The 20,687-nt window shown below is 47.4% G+C and overlaps 1 protein-coding gene across 1 annotated transcript in view; it reads right to left on the reverse strand.

The window, feature by feature from the left end:
- SLIT3 (slit guidance ligand 3) overlaps window positions 1-20,687 on the reverse strand; it is a 594,085-nt gene that overhangs the window by 38,852 nt on the left and 534,546 nt on the right. The window contains exons 21-24 of the mRNA XM_025923495.2: window positions 11,605-11,673; window positions 9,784-9,855; window positions 9,091-9,162; window positions 934-1,005 (exon numbers count right to left, since the gene is read on the reverse strand). Of these exons, the coding sequence (XP_025779280.1) occupies window positions 934-1,005; window positions 9,091-9,162; window positions 9,784-9,855; window positions 11,605-11,673 (285 nt within the window). The remainder of the gene's footprint in view (window positions 1-933; window positions 1,006-9,090; window positions 9,163-9,783; window positions 9,856-11,604; window positions 11,674-20,687) is intronic.

Below are 20,687 nucleotides of genomic sequence, written 5' to 3' on the forward strand. Positions count from 1 at the left end.
AATGGCTTCTTTGGGTCTTCATTTTCCATTTGAACACTCCCACATACACATAAAAACATCAAATATATTTATATCCTTTTCTCCGGTTGCTCTGTCTTATGTCAGTCTAATTCTTAGACCAGCCACAGAAACTAAGGGGGTAGAAGCAAGTTTTTCCTCCAGCTACACCACTTAGCTTTAAAAAAGCACAGCTGGGGGACGGCATGGGCTGATGCAGACCTCTCAACAGTGGTGTCCAGAGAGAAAATACAAGGATTTTTGCTTATTTTAAAAATCGTATCATTTAGAATTTCTGTTTTTTGGATGTTTTATAAGGTGTATGCATAATGTATCAGTATCACAATATATGCATGCAATCTGAAAACAATCAAATATACATAGAGTTGTATACATATAGACTCAGAAATGTTCCTGGCAAAGGTTTGTAACACCTAATTTTTACAGACCTCGGTTTCCCCTGTGTGCAATGGGGACAGAATCCCTGATGCAGAGTGGCAGAGAATATGTGCTTTGGAGCCAAGGAAGACCTGGGTTGGAACCAGGGCTCTGCTGCTTACTAGCTGTGTGACCCTTGGACCAATTCTTTGGTTCTTCTCCATTTAAGCTTCACTGTGTAAGAAGGGGATAAAAATGCTTTATTGCTATAAGAAGTAAATGAGATAATTCATCTAAAGTGTTTATCACACAGTAAGAGTTTTATGTTAGTTCTTCTTATTAAACATTTACATTGTTTACATAATTGATGATGCCTTTGAAGGCATCTGAAGTAGAGAACACACAACGTGCACAACGTGGGCACATTTTCATGGAACATACCCTATGCATACGGAAAGAATGAATACTGAAATGTTAACAGTCACAGCATCATCTCTGGCACTCTAATGATATTGCATTTTGAATGGATCCACACCAGGCAGAAATATGGCTACTTACAGATGGGAAAGAGATGTCAGGTCACTGAAGGAGCCTTCGGGAACGCTGGAAATGTCGTTGCCATGGAGGGTTCTGAAGCAGAAACACAGGTCAGAGGTTAACCCCCCAGTAACAGTTCTGAATTCAGTACATTCTTGGGGTCCCAGGCTGGGCCAGATGCCTTTCAGCTGTGCTCAGAGCCCCAAAGCTCACAGTGGGGGGGGTGTGTCCTCCTTCTCGGCAGGTGTGTGAATGTTTCCATGCCCAGCTCAGCAGTGGGGATGTTGGGGGTAGAGGGTGTGGGAAAGAAGAGGATGGGTTTTTGAATCTGACAGGCCTGGGATGGAATCAGAAACCAGCCCCTGTTAACTGTGGAACATTAGGTAAGTTAACTTTACTCTTCCCAGCCTCCGTTTTTGCACCTGAAGCATGGAGAGAGATACCCAACAGAGGCATCCGAGAGAGAATGTGAAGAACTGGCTGAGACTATGTTGTAGAACCAGGCTGCTTGCGTTCAAATCCTGACTCTGCCACTTACAAGCTGTGTGACTGTGGCCAAAGTTATTTACCTGTCTGTGCCTCAGTTTCCTATTGTAAAACGGGAATAAAAGTAAAAAGATTTGTCATGGAAGGTGGTTGTGGGTGCATTAATCCATATAAAGTCTGACATTTTCTACACGCTGAATGACCAGCCATTATCAATATTTGTGAAAGGGTCTCAAAGAATGTCTGGCCCAGCCAGATCAATAAATTAGTTCCCTTCATATTCACCTAGAGAGATTCTGGGAAGATTGAGAAATGTTACCAATCCCAGCTTAGGTGATAGATGGGGAGAGCACTCAGGTCCTGGGGAGACTGCCTGGGTCTGGACCCTCATCTTTATGGGGAAGGGTTTGGGCCACACACGTATGTATCTGGCACTGTGTGCATCTGAGTGCATTTTCTGACTGCGTGTCCAAGGGGCCAGGCAACCTACTTGGTATTAATTATACCTCTCTCCACCCTGTGGTATAGGGGCCGGGAGCTATTCTCACTTGCAAAGTGGTGGCATATACTGTCCTTCCAATAAATGCCTGGAGAATAGGTCCATGAGAAAAATACCAAATGAACATTGCTCCAGTGCTCAAGTAACAATGCTAGTAAATCCTCAATTCATGGATTATACCCTCCTTTGAAGAATTAAGCCTCAACTGCCTACAAAAATATCCCCACACCGATGACTCACTTTGGGTCTGAGCTGTGAAATGCAAGGTAAGTGAAATTCATAGACACTCAAAGCCTTCTTTAGTGACTACTGCTCACTGTCCCCTGTGCTGTGAAGGAACCCTAGTAAAACAAAGGGGTGATTAGAGTTGACTGGGGAAGTGTAAACAGGATAATAACTAATGAATCTGTCCTTTTGTTTTCCTTTTGGCTGATGTTAGCCTGCCCTGGGTTTTGAGCTGAAATACAGACAGGAGCTTAATTACATGTAATACAGACTGAGTGCTGGAGCCAACACATGGGTGGATTTCTGACACCCATTCTCAGGGACCCTGGTTCAGTGGGTCTGGGGTGGGGCCTGAGACGCGGCATTTCTGACCAGCTCCCAGGTGATGCTGATGCTCTTGGTCCTCCGGACCACATTTAGCTCTCCCAGGCTGTCATCCTCATCACCTCAAGCTCCTTGCCCTTCTCGCTCCCCAGGACAGCAGGAAGAAGGTAACCAGTCCTCTAGAGAGTGTTGGAGGTAGCTTCTCACCGGCCTGCGTAAGAAGGAGCTAGAAGTACTTCCTAACACTTATCAGTATCATTTAGTCTCGAATGCACGTGGTTATTTATGAATCACACCGGCTCCTGCCTGCTATTAGCTTGGATGACTTCATGGCTGCTCGCTGTTTGGCAAATGCACCCGGCCCTGTTGTTAATCATTTCTGAATGAGGCCTGGGCCCCTGGAGAGGCACGAAGCCCTAATTTAAAAACACCAAATGACCCAAAGGCAGCTTTGGCGCTGTGACTCCTGTAAGTCACGCTCCCATTTATTACGAGCTGAGCCGCTGAGATCTCCATAAACTGCAGAGTAACTGGGGCTGTAATTTACTGGGACAACGCGAAAAGAAATCTGCCTACACTGCAGGTTCTCTCTCCTGGTTTGCCCCCAAAGAAAGACTCTTGCGTGTCCAACCACCATCCTAAAGGATGCCAGGGAAGTGGGACAAAGGTTCCCTCCCAGGAAGCACTCCCTCCTCCCTCCCCCACCGCTGCTTTTCCTCCCCTTTCCCCTTACACCTCATGGGGCTGGTGATGGCAAGCAATTTCCAACTCAGAATGACCCATCTTCAAGCGCCTGGGACTCCTTTTCCCTGCTGACTCTTAATAGGTGTTAAAGCAAACTTGGGAATGTTGGGATGCGGATGAGGGCATCATTTAGAGCAACATGAAGGCAGAACCATCTCATGTTAATTCTGGGTTGCCTGAACCTTGGGTCTCTGGATCCCCAGGTGCTCATAGAATGTGTATATTGCACAGGCGTTCCAGTGTGTATGATAGATGGCAGGGAAGATCCTCATCCCAGATGTGGGCTGGGGTGGGTGAAGTCTCTTTTCAGCGGGCTAGGTCACTCCTAAGGGTTAAATGACCCTGGATCAGACCTCCTGGGTGTGAGTCATTGCCGGCTGTGTGATTATCTGATTCAACAGACTCAATCTTTCTGTACCTTAGTTTTCTCATCTCTAAAATGGGAGTTCTCAGGATCCACTTGCAGTAGATATCTTTTTAGGAATGTGGATTAATTGGCACCAATCTCTCTTCTGTAACAGTTCCTCCCTTTTCCAAGGGGGACTCACCCCTCCCTCCCCTCAGTCCAACTGGTTTGATCTCAGGGGCAGAACCATGGCCCAGGTCAGCCCAATCAGTCACTGGTTTGAGGCTGAGCAGGTGACCTAAGTGGGCCAGTGAGATATTTCTGGGACTTTCTCTGGAACTATTAGGACAGAGGCAGTTTTGAGAAGCAGAAAGAGGCACATTTCTGATACCACTGGAAGTCCCTGCACCCAGCCCTAGAATGTAATATCTACTACTGAAGTTTTCAGTAATATGCTTTGATAAATTGTCTTCATGCCTAATGTGGTTTGAGCTGATTTTCCTATCCTTCAGCCAGGAAGGGATCTAACGTACCGCTTCATAAGCTAGTTGTGAAGCTTAAAAGACACAATGCAAGTGGTTCAGATGGCGCAGGGCTACATGCAGGGCCTGTACTTGATGCACACTCCTTCACGTGAGCTGCGGCCATGGCTAAGGTCACCATGACTCCTTCCCCTCTAGGTTCTGGGTTGTGTTCTGGGGCTAGTCCTCTCAAAGCCTTCCCCACACACAGAGGGGAAGCCTGAAGCTATGCAGCGTGTATGTCCTGTGACAGACTCCAGGACTGGAGAAGAGGAACACTGGGTTTCGGCAGAGTGACCCCGTGCCTGTCACCTTCCTGTTCAGGTGTCTTTCCACCACATTCCTTAATTCTCATCAGAGGCATCTCTGGGCCACATCCTTCTAATCCTCAAGAAAAGTCCGAAATGGGTGGCAACAAAAAGAGATAATCTCTGGTGGGAAGGATGGAATGTGGTGGAAAGAGCACTGGGCTAGGAGCTGGAAACCAGGGTCCAGCCCTGCATCTGCTCCCACCTTGTGGCATGTCTGCAGCACAGCTTCCTGCTCCCATTCCCAGAAGCCACATCCATCCACACCTGTAGCTCCTTGTGGTCCCTATGCACATGCCCTTCCTGACTTCAGGGACTCTGTCTAGGGAATTTATATTCTCCCTGCCTAGAATATTCTCCACTCCCATCACACAGGTAACTCCCCCTGCCTAGAATATTCTCCACTCCCATCACACAGGTAACTCCCCCTGGCTGCGCAGACTCAGCCTTGGGAGTACAAGCTCAGGGCAGTGATTCTAAGAGCCAACAGTCTTGGGTTCAAATCCCAACTTTACTCTGTAGTGGTTACATCCCTTTGGCAAAGTGACTCAACCTTGCTGAGCCTCTGTTTCCACGTCTGGGGAATAGGGCTAATAGTGGTACGTTCTTCCTAGGGTTGATATGAAAATTGGATATGATATGATAATGTAACTAAAGTATGTAGCCCAGTATGTCATACATGGTCAAGGTTTAATATATGTCAGTGGTGATTACCATCTTTGTCTCAGAAAGCCTTTTTGAGGGCCCACACTGGGTCCCATGGCTCTCCCACAGGTATGGCCATGTGTGGCAGTAGCTTACATACTTGTCTGTTTCCTCTTCTAGACTGTGAGCTCTCTGAGGACAAGAACTTGTTTCATTATTTTCCTGTCTAGTGTTTAGCATTGAACCCACAATTGGCATTTAGAAAATAAGTGAATGATTGTGGGCAAGTCACTAAACCTTTTTGAGTGTGTCTCCTTACCTTATAAATGTAAGGTTTGGATAGGATAATTTCTAACACTCACTTCCCATTTCTAAAATTCACAATTAATTCTATTTTTTGGTAGCACCAAAGGGCCAAACCGGGACCAGGGTTTAAGTCCCTAAGGAATCACCTTTTGGCTTACCAGAATTGTCTAATGTTCAACAGCTGGTCAAAAATGGAGTGGGATTATCTGGGAAGGGAGCAGGCTCATGGTATCTAAACATAATCAAGCAAAGGGCAATGGAGCCCTCTGTAGGGATGCTGTAGGGAGGATCCATGCAATCGGTAGAGCAGGGTGAGATGAACAGCCCCATATACATAAATAGTAAGCACAATCTTACTTCAGGGATGAGGGGTTAAAAATACTGAGGATGATGAATGAAAATCCCACCCCACATCTCTTGAGCACACACTGAAATAGCCCTCCCACAGCTAACTGATTCCAGGTGGCCCTCCTGTGGCTGGGGCTGGGGAGTGACAATTGGGACCACACACGCACAAGGCATGTGGCTCGGTGTGGGGCAACGATCAGGGAACACACAGATCCCTGAAAAGAAGAACTAGAATGTCCATGAGAATGTTCCCTTCTAGCTCTTTTTCGATTAAGAGCAAACTGGTAAATCTCACATACTTTCACCCAATGTTTTGTACTCAGGGGTCCCTGATAATCCTCCTGTCTCAGAAATGTATTCATACATATCTACTCACCAACACACACACACACACTCACTCACTATTAAATGTCAGGTCTTTCTAGAATACTTTTTGGCCTTTGTCTATGGCTAAACCTGATACTCATTCTCTTCCCCCATCCCAAACTGCCTGTATCCCTGACCTCTGGTCATTTCTGAAATTTTCACTAAAATAATGAAACCCTTTAGAATTGAGAAAAGAATACACGAATGCTCAAACGCAGTTGTAGATACTCATTCAAAAAAACCTACCTTTCCCCCCTAACCCTCTAAATTGTGACTATCCTACTATATTCAGTCATCTTTAACTTTGCCTTCTTTTATTACATAAATAACTTCACATTAGCAGTTCGCTATCAATGATTTTTTTAAAAGTTTCCTATGTTCCTTTAGAACTTCATAATTATAAATGTATGCAAGTAATAATTATAATGTAAAAAATTAGGTTTACTTTTCCACATAAGGCCGTGTGGTCAACACTTCCCCACACTGCTACCTAGTTTTCGTCTTTACCTCTTTTAATAATTGCCTTTCACTGACTGGCTGCATTATGCTTTCCTTAAGCATTTCCCCACTGTGGCACTTGTAGGTAATATTTAAAATGGAGGTTAAAAATAACAGAGCAACCAATATTTTAGCACAGAGAATCTTTCTCTCATATCGGATTATTCTTAGGCATAAATTCCTAGATGTGCAATTACTGGGAGAAAGGATACAAATATCATAAAAGAAACGTACTCCATAAACATTTTTATTTTTCCTGAATTGGCCTTTATGCAGAAAATAGTTGCTCCCCACTGAGGTAGGTGGTTGGAATGAGGGCCTCTAAGACCCTTTTTTATCTCCAAGAGCCCATGATTCTACAATGATGATGCTAAAAGCCTACTAATTCTTAATTCAAGAAGCAAGCACAAGCACATGGTATGCTGAGGTGTGCTCCTGGTGGACTAATGACAGTGATCTGGAACACGGCGGACAAGGTGCCTAGGAAGCAGAAAACCTGGTGGTGTTCATGCCAACACCATGGGAGACCCGACAAATGGACAGGCGAGCATTCTCCACTGTCCTCCCTTTCCCGTGCTGAGCTGCCCCGCCAGAACCTCTCTAACTACAAACATATACACACGGGTCCCAGGAAAATTGTCAGGCCCAGCCCCTGGGAGCAAACCCATGCATAGAACCAGAAGACCAGGATGGGAGACAAGGTGGGACTAAGGGAGGATGGTGGGAAGTGGGAGGGGGGAGCAGGTCCAGCCTCAGCCCCGGCCAATGAAACAAGCCCATCTCCTGTTGTGTTCAACTGGAAACAGGGAAATGGTTCTGCTGATGTTTCCATTCTCAAACTCCCCAGAGAAGGTGGATAATAAATAAGTGACAATAACAGATTGCGCACTGTCAGCGCGGGCACTTCTTTGCCTCCAGAGAATTGATTTTTAATAACAGCGCAGATGACATGTGGCGGGAGTTGTCGCTGACACCAGTGTTTTGTGGGCTTCGATAAATCACATCAGCCTGGAGGCTCTGAAATGGACAGGCTCATTGGGTGCTGTTTGCTGGTTGCTACTGGGTCCTGAGAAGGGTCCAGGGCTCTAAGTCAGGAGGCTGGATTCTGCAAGCTCCTGACTGCTGGATTTTGGGCCAGTTACAACCTGGGCCTCAGTTTTCCCATCTTTAAAATGGGCCTAATCCCCTCAGTCTTACAGCACTGTTGGAAAGGGTTATATGAGGCAACGGCCACAAAAAGTGGCATTTCTGTTCTCATGGCAATATCATTCAGAGAATCCTCCTTTCCCGACAAAATGTGCAAGATGAGAAGGCACAAAAATCAGGCGACAACAGGACCAAGGGTTGGGGGTGGCAGTGAGGTGCCATTCTTGCTCTTGCAAGGTAATAAATAACAGCAATAACAAATATTTATAATGTGCTTACTGTGGGCCAGAGCTACGCTAAATGCTTTATATACAGCATCTCATTTAATCATTATAAGATCCTGTGAGGTAATTACCATCTGGATTTTATTGAAGACACACAGCTAGGGAGGGGCAGAGCCATGATTGAAAAGCAGGTAGACTTCATGGTCATCGTGCCTTTGCTGGGGCTCATCTGCCTCAGTGGGCTGTCCTCTACCTTGTGTAGGACAGGGTGAGGCAGGTGTCATAAGGTGATGGGGAGGCAGTTGTGGAGGCTGCAGACTATACAGTCTGGTCTAAAGGGGCAGGGCTGCTCAGCCATGCAAGAATGTAGATGGGAGCCCTGGAATGACCAGGTCTCTCCATTTTCTAAGAAATAATAGAAATTAGGATTTTGTATGAGAAGCCTCCTGATATTTAACTGTTGGCAACTTATTAACACTTTTTTTTTTTTTTTTTTAATTTTAGAGAGACAGCAGGAGTGGCAGAGAGAGGCACAGGGATAGAGAGAGAGAATCTCAAGCAGGCCTCAAGCTTAGCACAGAACCCAGTGCGGGGCTCTATGCAGAGCTTGATCCACAACCCCGGGATCACAACCTGACCTGAAATCAAGAGACAGATGCTCAACTCACAGAGCCACCAGGTGCCCCCAAACTGCTTGATTGAAAAGATACTCTATGAGCCAACTAACTCTACAATTGCTAACTAATAGCTGTCTGTGAGCTGAGCCAGGTCTCTGGGCTTCTAGTTTGTGACCTCTGATAGATGCGTTTGGTTTCCTTGCAGAGTTTCACAGTGTTTACCCTGCCGCTCTAAAGTCAGAGGGACCAACAGTGGAATGATCATCAAGATAGTGGCCATAAGCCACACACTGTGCTCTACTAGGGTGCAGAATACAGTTGCATATGCTAATCCTCACGAGGGAGGTGCTAGTGATCTCACTGGGCACAGAAAGAAGTAGAAACTCAGACTGGTCTGTGATTTGATCCAGGTCCACAAATGGTAGCAGCTGGCTCTCTGCCCTCCCCCCTCCGCCCCACCCCACTGAGCCAGTAGGAGTGCCGGGTTGGGGAAGTGTGTGTGTGGGAACTGTGCTGAGTATCGCCTGCTGTTACATGGTGAAGCAGAAGCTGAACTCAGGGCTCTGGGTACTCACAGCACTCGGAGAGACCGCAGCCCGTTGAAGGCGTGGATGGGGATGCACCGCAGCCGGTTGTAGCTCAGGATCCTGTGGACAAAGACACACGGCCATTCCTATTCTCACATACATATGGGCGTATGGTCCACACTGTGGACCGCTCAAAGCAAATGATTTCTTTATCTTTCCAATTTTAATATTTTGACAAAAAGCCTCCCAACAATAAAGGGAAGGGGAACACCCTCCCCCACTCTAGGACATTCACTGGCTTCTGGCTTCGTTTTCCCAGCTTCCTCTCATCTTCCACAGCAGGCTGGCTTCCTAACCAGCTTTGCCATCACCTCCCTCTGTTGTCAAATGGTCAGTGCTCACAATGTGCAGAGCTAATAGGAAATAAATGGATCTGAGCAAAATATAATTGTGAAGGGAAACCCTCCACTGGGAAAGAAAATTCACAAATCACAGAAGGTAAGCTAAAGAGGGCCTTCTTCAGAAGTAATTAGGTGTTAGTTCCTCTCTAACTGCCCAGACAGTAGAGTTCTGACCTACTTTACTTTTCTTCTGCTGGTTAAGGTCTGCTCTACATGGGGCAGCCATAGCCCAGAGGATCACTAGAGCAGAGAGCACACGCATGAGGGGACAGGGAGAAAGGATGGCCCCAGGCCACTGACTGCCAGGCCCATATTGAACACAGTGCCCCATTGTACTCACAGGGTGGACAGGTGAGACATGTTACTGAAGGTGTAATTGGTCAGCACACCAATGCTGTTGTTGCTCAGGTCACTAGGACAAATAGAAGAGTAACACTTTACTGTTAGTGGCAACTTTCATACATTTGTGCATGCTATCTTTCTATCTACCCATCCATCCATCCATCCATCCATCCATCCATCCATCCATCCATCCACTCACCAATCTACTCACCTACCCACCCATTCATCCAAATGTTCATTTTTTCATTCAAGATTTCTTCAATCACTCATTCAAGCATTTGTTGGTCATCCATCCATCCATCCATCCATCCATCCATCCATCCATCCACCTATTCAACCATTCAATTACAAGTTTATCTGTCCATTTCATTCTTCCAGCAAAACATAACACATAAGATCTCTCCTTATGCCAGTGCCATTTCCTCCCAGGTCAATCCTTCCTTTCACTGTTCCTCCCTCTCTTCTGGCATTCATTCATTCCATCTTATCAGATTCTCTCTTAGGGGGAATGAGATTGGTAGGGGTATAGTCTTCTCCCAATTACAACCTCCAGATTCTCTTCAGGGATAAATATCCTAAGCAGTGGTTTTCAATAGTAGCTGCACATCAGAATCACCTGCAGAATATTTACAGCCTCTGAGGCCTGGGTTCCATGCCCAGATATTCTGGCTTGTAAATCAGGTATTCTGATTTAATTGCTTGAGGGTGGTTTTGAGCATCAGTATTAAAAAAAAAACAAACAAAAACAAAAACAAAAAACTAATCAGCTGAGGTTCAGAGCCATTGCTCTAGAGAAGGGGTTCCCAGCTCGGGGCACTTTTGCTTCCCCAGTGACATGTGGCAATGTCTGGAGACATTTTTGGTTGTTCCTACTGGCGGAGGGGTGCTACTGGTGTCTAGTAAGTAGGGGCCCCGGGTTGCTGCAAAATATCCCACAATGCCCACCACAGCCCCACAACCAAGAATGATGTAGCTCTAAATGCCCACAGGGCTGAAGCTGAGAGATCTCATCCAGAGGCTGGTTTGGGGGATATTTAGGAAGCAAGGCTGAATGAGGTGACAGGTGGCTTTCTTCCACCTTTCTTCAGCAGCCCCATTTTTCCAAGGGCAACAGTGTTTCATTGTGAAAGAACTCTCAATTCCCCCCTGTGGACCAGCTCCCCGCCCCCTAATCAGCCAGGGTGATCTTCCAATGGCCACTCGCCCAAGGAATTACTTTGTACTCTCACGGGTCCCACTTTGGCAAGGCAGCGAGGTGGTCAAGGGACAAAGCTTACAGACCACCCGGTTTCCTGGGCCTCATCCATGCCCCACATTTCCTCATTCGGGAGTTTTCCTGGATCTTGGCAGACTTGCAGCCAGTGGCATTTACCACCCAAAGGAACCTCAATTTCAACCATTTACCTGGAACATTTTCTGGGCAACTAGAGGAGGAAGAAAAAAACGCCCCTTTAAGCTTTTGGCAAACCTCAGTGCAGCCACAGCTTGCAAGAAATTGGAGACTGAGGAGGCTTGGGATTTAACTGGGGCACCAGAAAGTCAGAGGCTGTCCCACCTCTCTCTATGCCAAGGAGGAAGTTGATGTGGATGGACAGTCAGTGATGCCAGGCTCTGGGTATTTCTGTGTGTAGCTCTCACTGGTAAGACCTGGCCCATCAGGCCGGCTCACTCCTCCCAGCTGCCTCTCTCTGCTCCACCCAGGAGAAAGTGCAGGAATGTGGCGAAGCCTGCAGATCATCCTCCCTGACCCTCCACGTCAGTTTCCTGAGCTCCCCCAGGCAAGAAAATTACATGTCCCACCCGATGCCGGGCTCCTTACATAAGTGTCAGGTGTGGGAGGGCGGACAGCTCCCTGGGCACGGCTGTTAAGTGGTTTCCTTCCAGGTACCTGAAAGAGAGGGGCAGAGTGACACTTGGCCAAGAGACACTGCACAATTTGTCATTTCTCAGAGTCACCTCCCCCGGGCTAGGTTGGGCCTCTGTTTTACTCTCTCAGCTTCTTTTCTCCCCTACATCAAAACACATACTACGTTTGTCATTTATATTTATATGCGTGATTATTCAACTAATGACATTTTCTCCCACTGGACTACTAAACTCCATTGATGGCAGGGCTGTTGTCTAAAATTGCCCAGTGCTGGATCCCCCAAGAGTACGTACAGAGCTGGCACACAGTAGATGTCAAATAAATATTTGTTAAATAAATAAAGCACTCACTCTGTACCCAGCCCTCACAATTCTCTTCGATTCACAATTGAGGAAACAGAATTTCAGAGATGTTAAAACACTTGCCCAAGGTCACACAGTGAGTGAGTGGCTGAGCTAGGACTCAAAACCCAGGTCCCTCTGACTATAATCTTACCACAATTCCATATGGCCTCTACTTAGCTACTGGAGGGCATGGGATTCCTGAGCCACGATTCATGCTAAGAACTCTAATTCATTGTTTTATTCTCTAGTGTGCCTCTGAAAGCTGAGGAAAGGGGGTATGTTCCTGCTAAGGTTCCCAGTGGGATGACTGCCTGTGAGAGGGTACAGGGGTTCAGACTGGGGACGTACCAACAGATGGAGACTCCTCCTGGACAGGCAAAGGCTGAACCTAGACCTGTCTGGACTTCAGGGTCCTGCACTGACCTGCTCACCTAGGAAGAGGCCACCTCTTTGGACACTTGAGTGAGCTTGAGAACAAGAGAAGGAAGTCTCGTTTTAATCATGAATTACAAAAGTTATCACTACCTTTAGGGGGTGACATGGGCCAATTTATTTATTCCCATCCTTGCTGGAAACCCCTTCACCTGGGCTTCTTATTGCTTTTGGGTCAACATTACAAAACCTTTAAGATGGCTTACAACACTGCCTCTGGTCTCCTGGGTGAAACTTTCTTGACATAAGCCTCCCATAGCTTCCTCTTGGAGTGGTCAACTCCCAGCGGTGATGTCCACCGGTGCTGGGTTTGCCTTAAACTCCAAGACAGCAGACTCTCAGTCTCTATCTCTAGCCCGGTGCTTCTTAAACGTTAACATATGTACACATCACCTGGGATCTGGCTAAAAAGCAGATCCTAATCTGGTAGGTCTGTGTCAGTTCGGAGAGTCTGTATTTCTAACAGGCTCCTGGGTGATGGTGGGAACTGCCAGTCTGCAGGCTGCATTTTGAATAATGAGGTGCTAGCACATTGCCTGGCATCCAGTAGACCCACCGTCAAATGACTGAATGGGATGAAATGGGTTAAAACAGGATATGAGTCAGTTTGTCAATGACCAAACCAGGCTTAGCTTTGAGGGTAAGTTGGAATGGTTATTACTGTAAATTAAGGCCAAGCAACTTTATTTCCAGGGCTGGTCCCTGGGAATCCTCAGGGCTCAGAATACCGGGCAGGCCTGCATATGGTCTTAGGTTGCCGTGGCATGTTGGATTAATGTCCTTTTGGTCCTTAATCCCTTGCTGTATACTCATTATGTGCCAAGAACTATGCTAGATGGGGAGGCGGAGGGGGGGGGGAGGGTAGATACAAAGATGAACCAGACTGCATTTTTGCCTTCGGGGAGTTTGATCATCTGGCCTAAAATTCAGCCACATACACTTAGATCATGCCCTCGGGCAGAGGACCTGAAACGTATTCACTGATGCATTCAGTTATTCAGGCAGAAATATTTATTGGGCAACTGCAGTGTGCCAGGTAGTGTATATACTGGTGAAGAAGACAGGAGTGATGCCTACTTTCGGGCATTTAAAAATCTAATGTGGAGGGGGAGGGAGAGGGGAAGAGGCGGGGGGTCAGAAGGAGAGGACACACACAGAAAGCCACATAAATGACGAACTGTGATGTGCACTTTGAAGGAAAGGAGCAAGGTGCTAGGATATGGAATGCCCAGGGACTTAGTGCAGAAAGATGTAGCTGAGAGGGATGTTCAGGATGACAGGAGCAGGGGAAGGGGGGTGCCGTCTGGCAAGAGTGAGGCCTGTGGAGGGCCCTGAGCTCTGGGGCTGTTGAGGCAGGGAAAGAAGGCCAGGGAGGTCAGTCTGGGGGGCAAAGGGAGATGGGCGGATCACACTGAAGCCTTGGAGGTGGGCTCATTCCAAGTGCAATGAGTGACTTCAGACAGGTGCAGGATGCTGGTATTGCAGAGAGCTTACCCTGCACTCACCCTTCTGCTGTGCCCTGAGGGACAGGATGTAGGACATTCACATTCCGTTTGGACACTGGCCCTGTGCCTCAACAGTGGTGGCCAGGGGCAGGCCTGTGAAGGAGACCTTCCAGCTTTCTCTGCTGGGCAGCGAGGTTCTGTGGAGATGGCAGGATTCTGGCATGTGTGCAGGCTGATGGAGTGGGGCGGGGGGAGGGGCAAGCCATGCTGGGCCACTGCCTGCAGGAAGTGTTTTGTGGATAGTGTGGCATGGAGGGAGGGAGGGAGGGAGGGAGGGAGGGAGGCAGGAGCTGGATGAGTGAACAGGCCCAGTGGGGAGGCACTGGTCCAGGGAGCATCTCTGCTGGAGGGAGGCTAATTAACCACGAGGGAGCCACTTGAAGGGGTCTGGCCTCAGGCTGGCAGTGATGGCTCACCCTCTCCCATGCTGCTTATTCTTTCATTCTTGTTTGTTTGCTACGACTACTTAGCAAACTTGAGGCATCTAAGATGAAACCCAGAACAAGACACCAAAACCCCAAGTCTCCCTGCTGGGATATTTACAGAAGGTCCTGTGACAAGCATATCTGAAGCATGTTACCTAACCTCACAGACAACATGGTGACAAGGAAAATAATGACACAGAAACAACAGGTGCATACTTCAGTGCGATGAGATAGACTCTGGTCTGTTACCTCATCTAATTCTCTAAACAGGGGGCCATATTTTGCTGGGTGTTTTGTGATTTTTGTCGACAAGAACACTGAGGCTCAGAGAGGGGAGTAGTGAGTCCAGGAGGCAGGGCTGCGCAGCCCAAGAAGTCAAACACATGCTATTTCCTCTCTCCACCTGGAGCTCTTTATTTTGACGTTTGGCCATCTCTGTCCTGACAGGATATGTTCTACCATGTGGTGAGCAGGGATTCGGGCTAGGTTTGTTTCCTGTTGCATCACCAGACCATACTGTAGAGCTTAGCGAATAGTAGGACCTCAGATATTAAAATTTTTTTTAATGTTTTATTTTTGAGAGAGAGAGAGCGTGTGCGCAAGTGGAGGAGGGGCAGAGACAGGGAGACACAGAAATGGAAGGAGGCTCTAGGCTGTGAGTTGTCAGCACACCACCCGACACGGGGCTCAAACCACAGACTGTGAGATCATGACCTGAGCCAAAGTCTGGTGCTTAACTGAGTCACCCAGGTGCCCCAGGACCTCAAATATTTGAATGAATGAATTAATGAATGAATGCAGAGAAGGGCTGTTCATAGGACCCTGGATTAAACAAAAACCTGCAGTGGTTTCAAAGAATGCCCTGGGTCTGGCCCACGTCCACCCGTAAGGCAGGCCATGCTCTATAGATGCGTGTATTTGCTCAACAATTGAATGAAGGCATAGAAAGACCACTGGAATTCAGGGATTCGAACAGTGTCCTCATCTGAGATGGGGAGGTTCAGGGGGCCTTGGAGGATGGGCGGTATGTCACAGATGCTTTTGGAGCCTCTGGGACTGCTGTGCCAGTTCCCCAGATTCCAACCTGGCTTGACTGATGTTCTGCAAATGCTGACTGGATCAGCCTTGCTCCCTGCTTAAAATCCTTCCTGGCTTCTACTGCTTGCCAGCGAAGGACTACCCAAATCCTGCCCAAATCCTGCCAAGCTGTCTGTGGTCTGCCCTGGATCAGTCAGTGTTCTCTAGAGAAACAGACCAATTGGACACACACACACACACACACACACACACACACACACACGACCCACATATAAATATATATACAGAGGGAGAGAGAATTTATTTTAAGGAAGAGCCAGCAGGCTGGAAACTCAAGTAGAATTTCTGTGGTACAATCTTGAGGCAGAATTCCCCCTTCTACAGAAAACTCCAGTTTTTCGTTCTTAAGGCCTTCGATTGATTATATGAGGCCTACCTCCACATTATCCTGGGTAATCTCCTTTACTTAACTGCATCTATAAAATACCTTCAGGGCAACATGTAGCTAGTGTTTGCGCAAAAACCTGGGACCACAGCCCAGCTGGGTTGACCCATGAAATTAACCATCCCAGTCCCTGCCTCCCTCTCCTGTTCACCCCCACAGCAAACTCTCTCTTGCTTGGCCTCAGCCCTCCCTGAATGCCTCATGCTCCTTATGGGCAGCCGGTCTCGGCACATGTATGTCCCTCCCCTTCCTCCTTGCCTAGTTCACTCCTACGGTGGCTCAGAACTCAGCTCAAGCACTGCCTCCGACACCATCTCCCACACCCCCTGGGGACGTGACAGGCTGCTCAATCCAAGCTTTCAGTGCGTTTTCTTCACAGCATTCCACCCCCATGTGACATCCAAGTGTGGTTCTGTGATTAGTGGGGCAGGACTGTGTCTGTTTTGCTCACTACAGCAGCCCAATGCACAGGCTGATAGCAGTAGATGTTCAGGAAACACCATCTGTATGCTGCAAACCCCAGAAGTCCCCAGGTGGAGCTGTGTGTGCCACTGCAGGGCTGAATGGGACCCGTGTGGAAGCCACTTTAAGTGCACAATGTCCCTGGCAACCTGGTGTTGCAGCCCAGAAGACGTGGAATGAAAAGGCTTCACTTCACAAATACAGATGTGGCTGTGTGGGAAAACTCTCTTTGTGCAAAGCCCTTCATGAAGACTCTGAACTCCAAAGCTGCCTGTAGCCTGCAGCCCAGGCCCCAGAGGGACCCTTTCAGAAAACTGCACTCTTGCCCTCCAGCCTCAGAACTATCAGAGCATCTCTAGCAGGTCAACCTTTGCGTTGATCTGCATTTAAATGCTCTGTTTTAGCCCCAGCATGAGCACCTGAAGAAGTGTCTGCCTCACACGAAAATCCACACAGAGCTCCCCATCTCTGTTAGCAGCTTTGTGGTGCTGTTAAGTGCCCCAGGGACTTTCAAACCTGCTGAATGGTGAAGGAGACTGGCAGCCACCTTCCAGGAGCCCCCACCACGGCTAGGGTTTCCACCAGGGGCCTGGGATGATGGTTGCAGCTCTGGAGTCAGGCAGCCGCCCAGGCTTGTATCCTAGCTCCACTAACTAACAGCTGTGTGACCTTGGGCAAGTCACTTAACCTCTCTGAGCTTGCATTTCACCTGCAAAAGGAGGCTCATCATCATCACCACCTTGAAGTGATTTTGAGGATTCAATGAGTCTCAGTGGAAAGCCCTTGAAGCACTGCTTGGCACAGTGGTGTTTAACGTGCTTTGAATACACACACACATCCCTCCATCCAATAATACATATGAATATTAGAAAACAGATGATTCCCTTGCTGTCTATTCTCTATTCTTCTCCCAGAGTAATATTTCTAAAATATGAATTGGACCACATCACTTTCCTGCTTACAATTCTTCCTCGGCGTCTGTATTTCTCCGGGGATGAGGAGTCAGCCCTCACCACCGCCCGACAAAAACTGCACATCCCTCCTTGAGTTTTCAGTGAACACCAGTCTCTTTTCCATTCTGTTTGCTCCATCTCACAGTCTGCGTGGTTTCCCGACTTTATGATCTTTCTACTTTCGGGTCTTCACAGAACATTTTCTTTCTTTTTACTGCTTTCCATGTCCCACCCCCACCCATTTCCCCTGGGAAACACTATTCTATCTGAAATGCCTAATTTACTGATTAGCTTTCTTATTGTCTTTCTCCCCCATTCTAAGTTTCTGACATCAGGGGGGCTTATCTGTCACATTAGCTGCTGTGCTCCCAGCTCCTATGACATTATCTGGCACAATAAACTCAGCGAACACCTGACTGAATGAAGAGGGCTCCCTCAGCTTGTGGCCTGTGCTCCAGCCTCCCCTCGTCCCTCCCACAGATGGCCATGACTGCCTGATAGCCTAGAAGTGTCCTCTACTGAAGCCATCTGCCGAGGTCTTCTCTGGGCCAAGGCTTGTGCCAGGACTCCTAAGTGCTGATGTGCCCAGAGCCAGCTGCCCTCCAGCTGGCTGCAGGCAATTTCTGTCCCTCTCCCCAGGCCAAAGAAAGGCAAGAATACAGTCAGTGCCGGGCAGTTTCTCTAGAAAGTGCTCTTGGGAGCCTGCCTGGTGAGTGGGGGTGGGGGTGGGGGGTGGCAAGTGTGCAAAGAAAGCAGCAGCTGGCATTGCTAGAGAAGGTCCAGCTGTCAGGACCCACCCAGCCAGAACCATTGACAGGTACCTATGGCATCATGGCAGGGGTGCCGTTTTTGCCTTCTCCCCGCTTATGGGCAGATGGCAGGTTCCAAAGAGACCATGACTGTCTACTGCAAATCACCGACGAGCCAGGCCACCGGCCAGAGCACACAGGGACCCAGGCCTCTGCCAAAGGAAGAAAGTAGTTGAGTTGCTAAAGGACGGGCCTTGGGGTCAGACAGCCCTGGGCTCGAGCCTAATGCTCTGCTGCTCCTTGGCAGTGTGATCTTAAGAAATCATTCAACCTTCCCAAGCCTCGGTTACTTCATGTGCAAAATGGGATTATCAATGCCTACTTTACAGGATTGCTGGGAGGATTAAATGAGATCACATAGGAGAAAAATCTAGCATAGCACCTGGCACCCAGTAAATGCTCTAGGAGTGCTGGCTGTGGTGGACTGCACTCACACAGGACATCTTCCCTTGCTTTCCTAAAGGCCAGCGTGGGCAGAACTTCCTGGATTCTTCCCTATCCCAGAGCACATACTCTCTATGCCACTCCTTTGTGCTTGTCACCTCCTGCATTGCTCTGCCCCTTCTCTGGCATGCACCTCCATCACCCTAGACTTGAGGAGAAAGCTTCATCTGAGCTGCCTGCTGTACCCCAAAGCCCCATCCTGATGATCTGGAGCTAACCAGTGCAGGGCCAGGTCCCACCGTCTCCATCAAGCAATGCATTCTTATCATCACCTCCTGCCACACTCAATCTCACAGAGCTGTGTCTCAGCCTGTGCTCTGCTGGTCAAGCCCCAAACCCTTTCAAGTCTCCTATCAGTGCTGTGTGTGTGTTTGTGTGTGTGTGTGTGTGTGTGTGTGTGTGTGTGTGCATGTGCACACGCACACACTGCCAGCCTGATGTCCTCAGACTCCACATCCCAGCAGAAATCCCTTCTTCCAACAGCGGTGCCTGGGGGACACATGTCATCCTTCCCTCTCCTGTCCTTGGGATGTCAGTGGTGGGACAACAAATCCATGCTCACAGCCCTCAGACCAAAATCAGTTTCAAAATTTCCTCCATTCTCAAAATGGAGCCTGACATGGGGCTTGATCCCAGGACCCTGGGATCATGACCTGAGTTGAAATCAAGAGTTGGATGCTCAACCGACTAAGCCACCCAGGTGCCCTTGTAGGCTTGGTTTTGAATCAGGAACTTAGCAGATGTCTCTGTATTGTTTGCCTGCTAGTGTGTAAATTACCCGAGTGGTTCTTAAAGTGTCGTCTACTGGCCACTGGGGGTCCTTTAGACTTTTTCAGGGCTCTCTGAGGCTGGAACTACTTTTGTGATAAGATTAAAACATTTTTTTCCATTTTCACTGTGTGAGTAAAATTGCTGGCACCTCAGTAGGAATCAAGGCCATGGCACCATATGATATCAGTGGTCATTATGTTCTTCCCCCTCAAGCATATGACGGTAAGGGATAAAAAAGCCAGTTTCACGGAAGAATGCCCTCCATGAAGCAGTAAAAAAAACTATTAATTGCATTAAATATCAACGCTTGAGCATACATCTTTTTTTTTTAATATTCTGTGTGGCAAAATGGGAGGCGTGCACAAAGCTTTTCTGCTTTGGTTGTCTTATGAAAAAGATCTGGTGTCACTGACTTACAAGCTGAATTAGCCTTTTTTGCCCCCCATAAAACACCATTGTTACTTAAAAGAATGACTAGCAAACAGGTTTTTCAGGGATAGGTATTTAGTAAGTAATTTCCTAAAAGTGAACAGAGTGAGTCTGTCACTTCAAGGAAAACAACGAACTAGTACTTACTGGCAATGATAAAAATTCAAGCTTGCTTCCAAGTGAAAATTAAAATTTTAGAAAACCCATATCGGCTACATTGAGCAGCATCCCTTTACTGAAAGACTTTTCTGCTGAGATTTCTGGTGATGCATGTTAATGGCTATGACATTTTGGATCCGACATTTTTGATACGGTATAATGCAATGTGTCAGCATCCGAAGATCTGTGTAACTCTGTGAACCAGTATTTACTAAAGGACCAGGGCACAGTGTTACAAGATCATGCACGGGGCAGGGAAAGCTCCATTCAAAGCACAAGATAGACCCGTGGGTTGTAACAGAGTATAAAAAGTTCATTGATAAACTTTTAGGTTCCACACAGCAACTAGCCTGTAACACCATGCAGTTTTGGCATATTATCAAAGAAGAATCTCCACAATTATTTGGAATGGCTATTAAAATTCTCCCTTTTTTAACTATGTGTCTATGTGAAGCTGGATTTTCTTCTCGTACTTGACCCCAAACCCTGTCACAACAGAGTGAGTGCTGAAGTAGGAAATGAACACCCAGTTGCCTTCAACTACATTTCTAAAAATGTCACTCTTCTCAGTTAAATGTCTTTTGGTTTGGTTTTCATAGAAGTATGCTTTTTTTTAATACAGACATATAATGTGTAAATTTTTATTTCTAAATGGATTAATAAACACATGTTTAAAAATATTTCTCAGTAGTAGTTTCCAATGTGCTATCAACAGATTTAAGCACGTGAACAAAAGTTCAATGAGAGTCCTCACTGCTTTTGAAAAACATAAAGGGGCCCTGAGACCCCAAAGATGAAGAGCTTCTGGGGTAGGGGGCT

The sequence above is a fragment of the Puma concolor genome, chromosome A1 (genome assembly GCF_028749965.1).
Source record: "Puma concolor isolate L17-30 chromosome A1, mPumCon1.1.hap2, whole genome shotgun sequence".
Classification (NCBI taxonomy): Eukaryota; Metazoa; Chordata; class Mammalia; order Carnivora; family Felidae; genus Puma; species Puma concolor.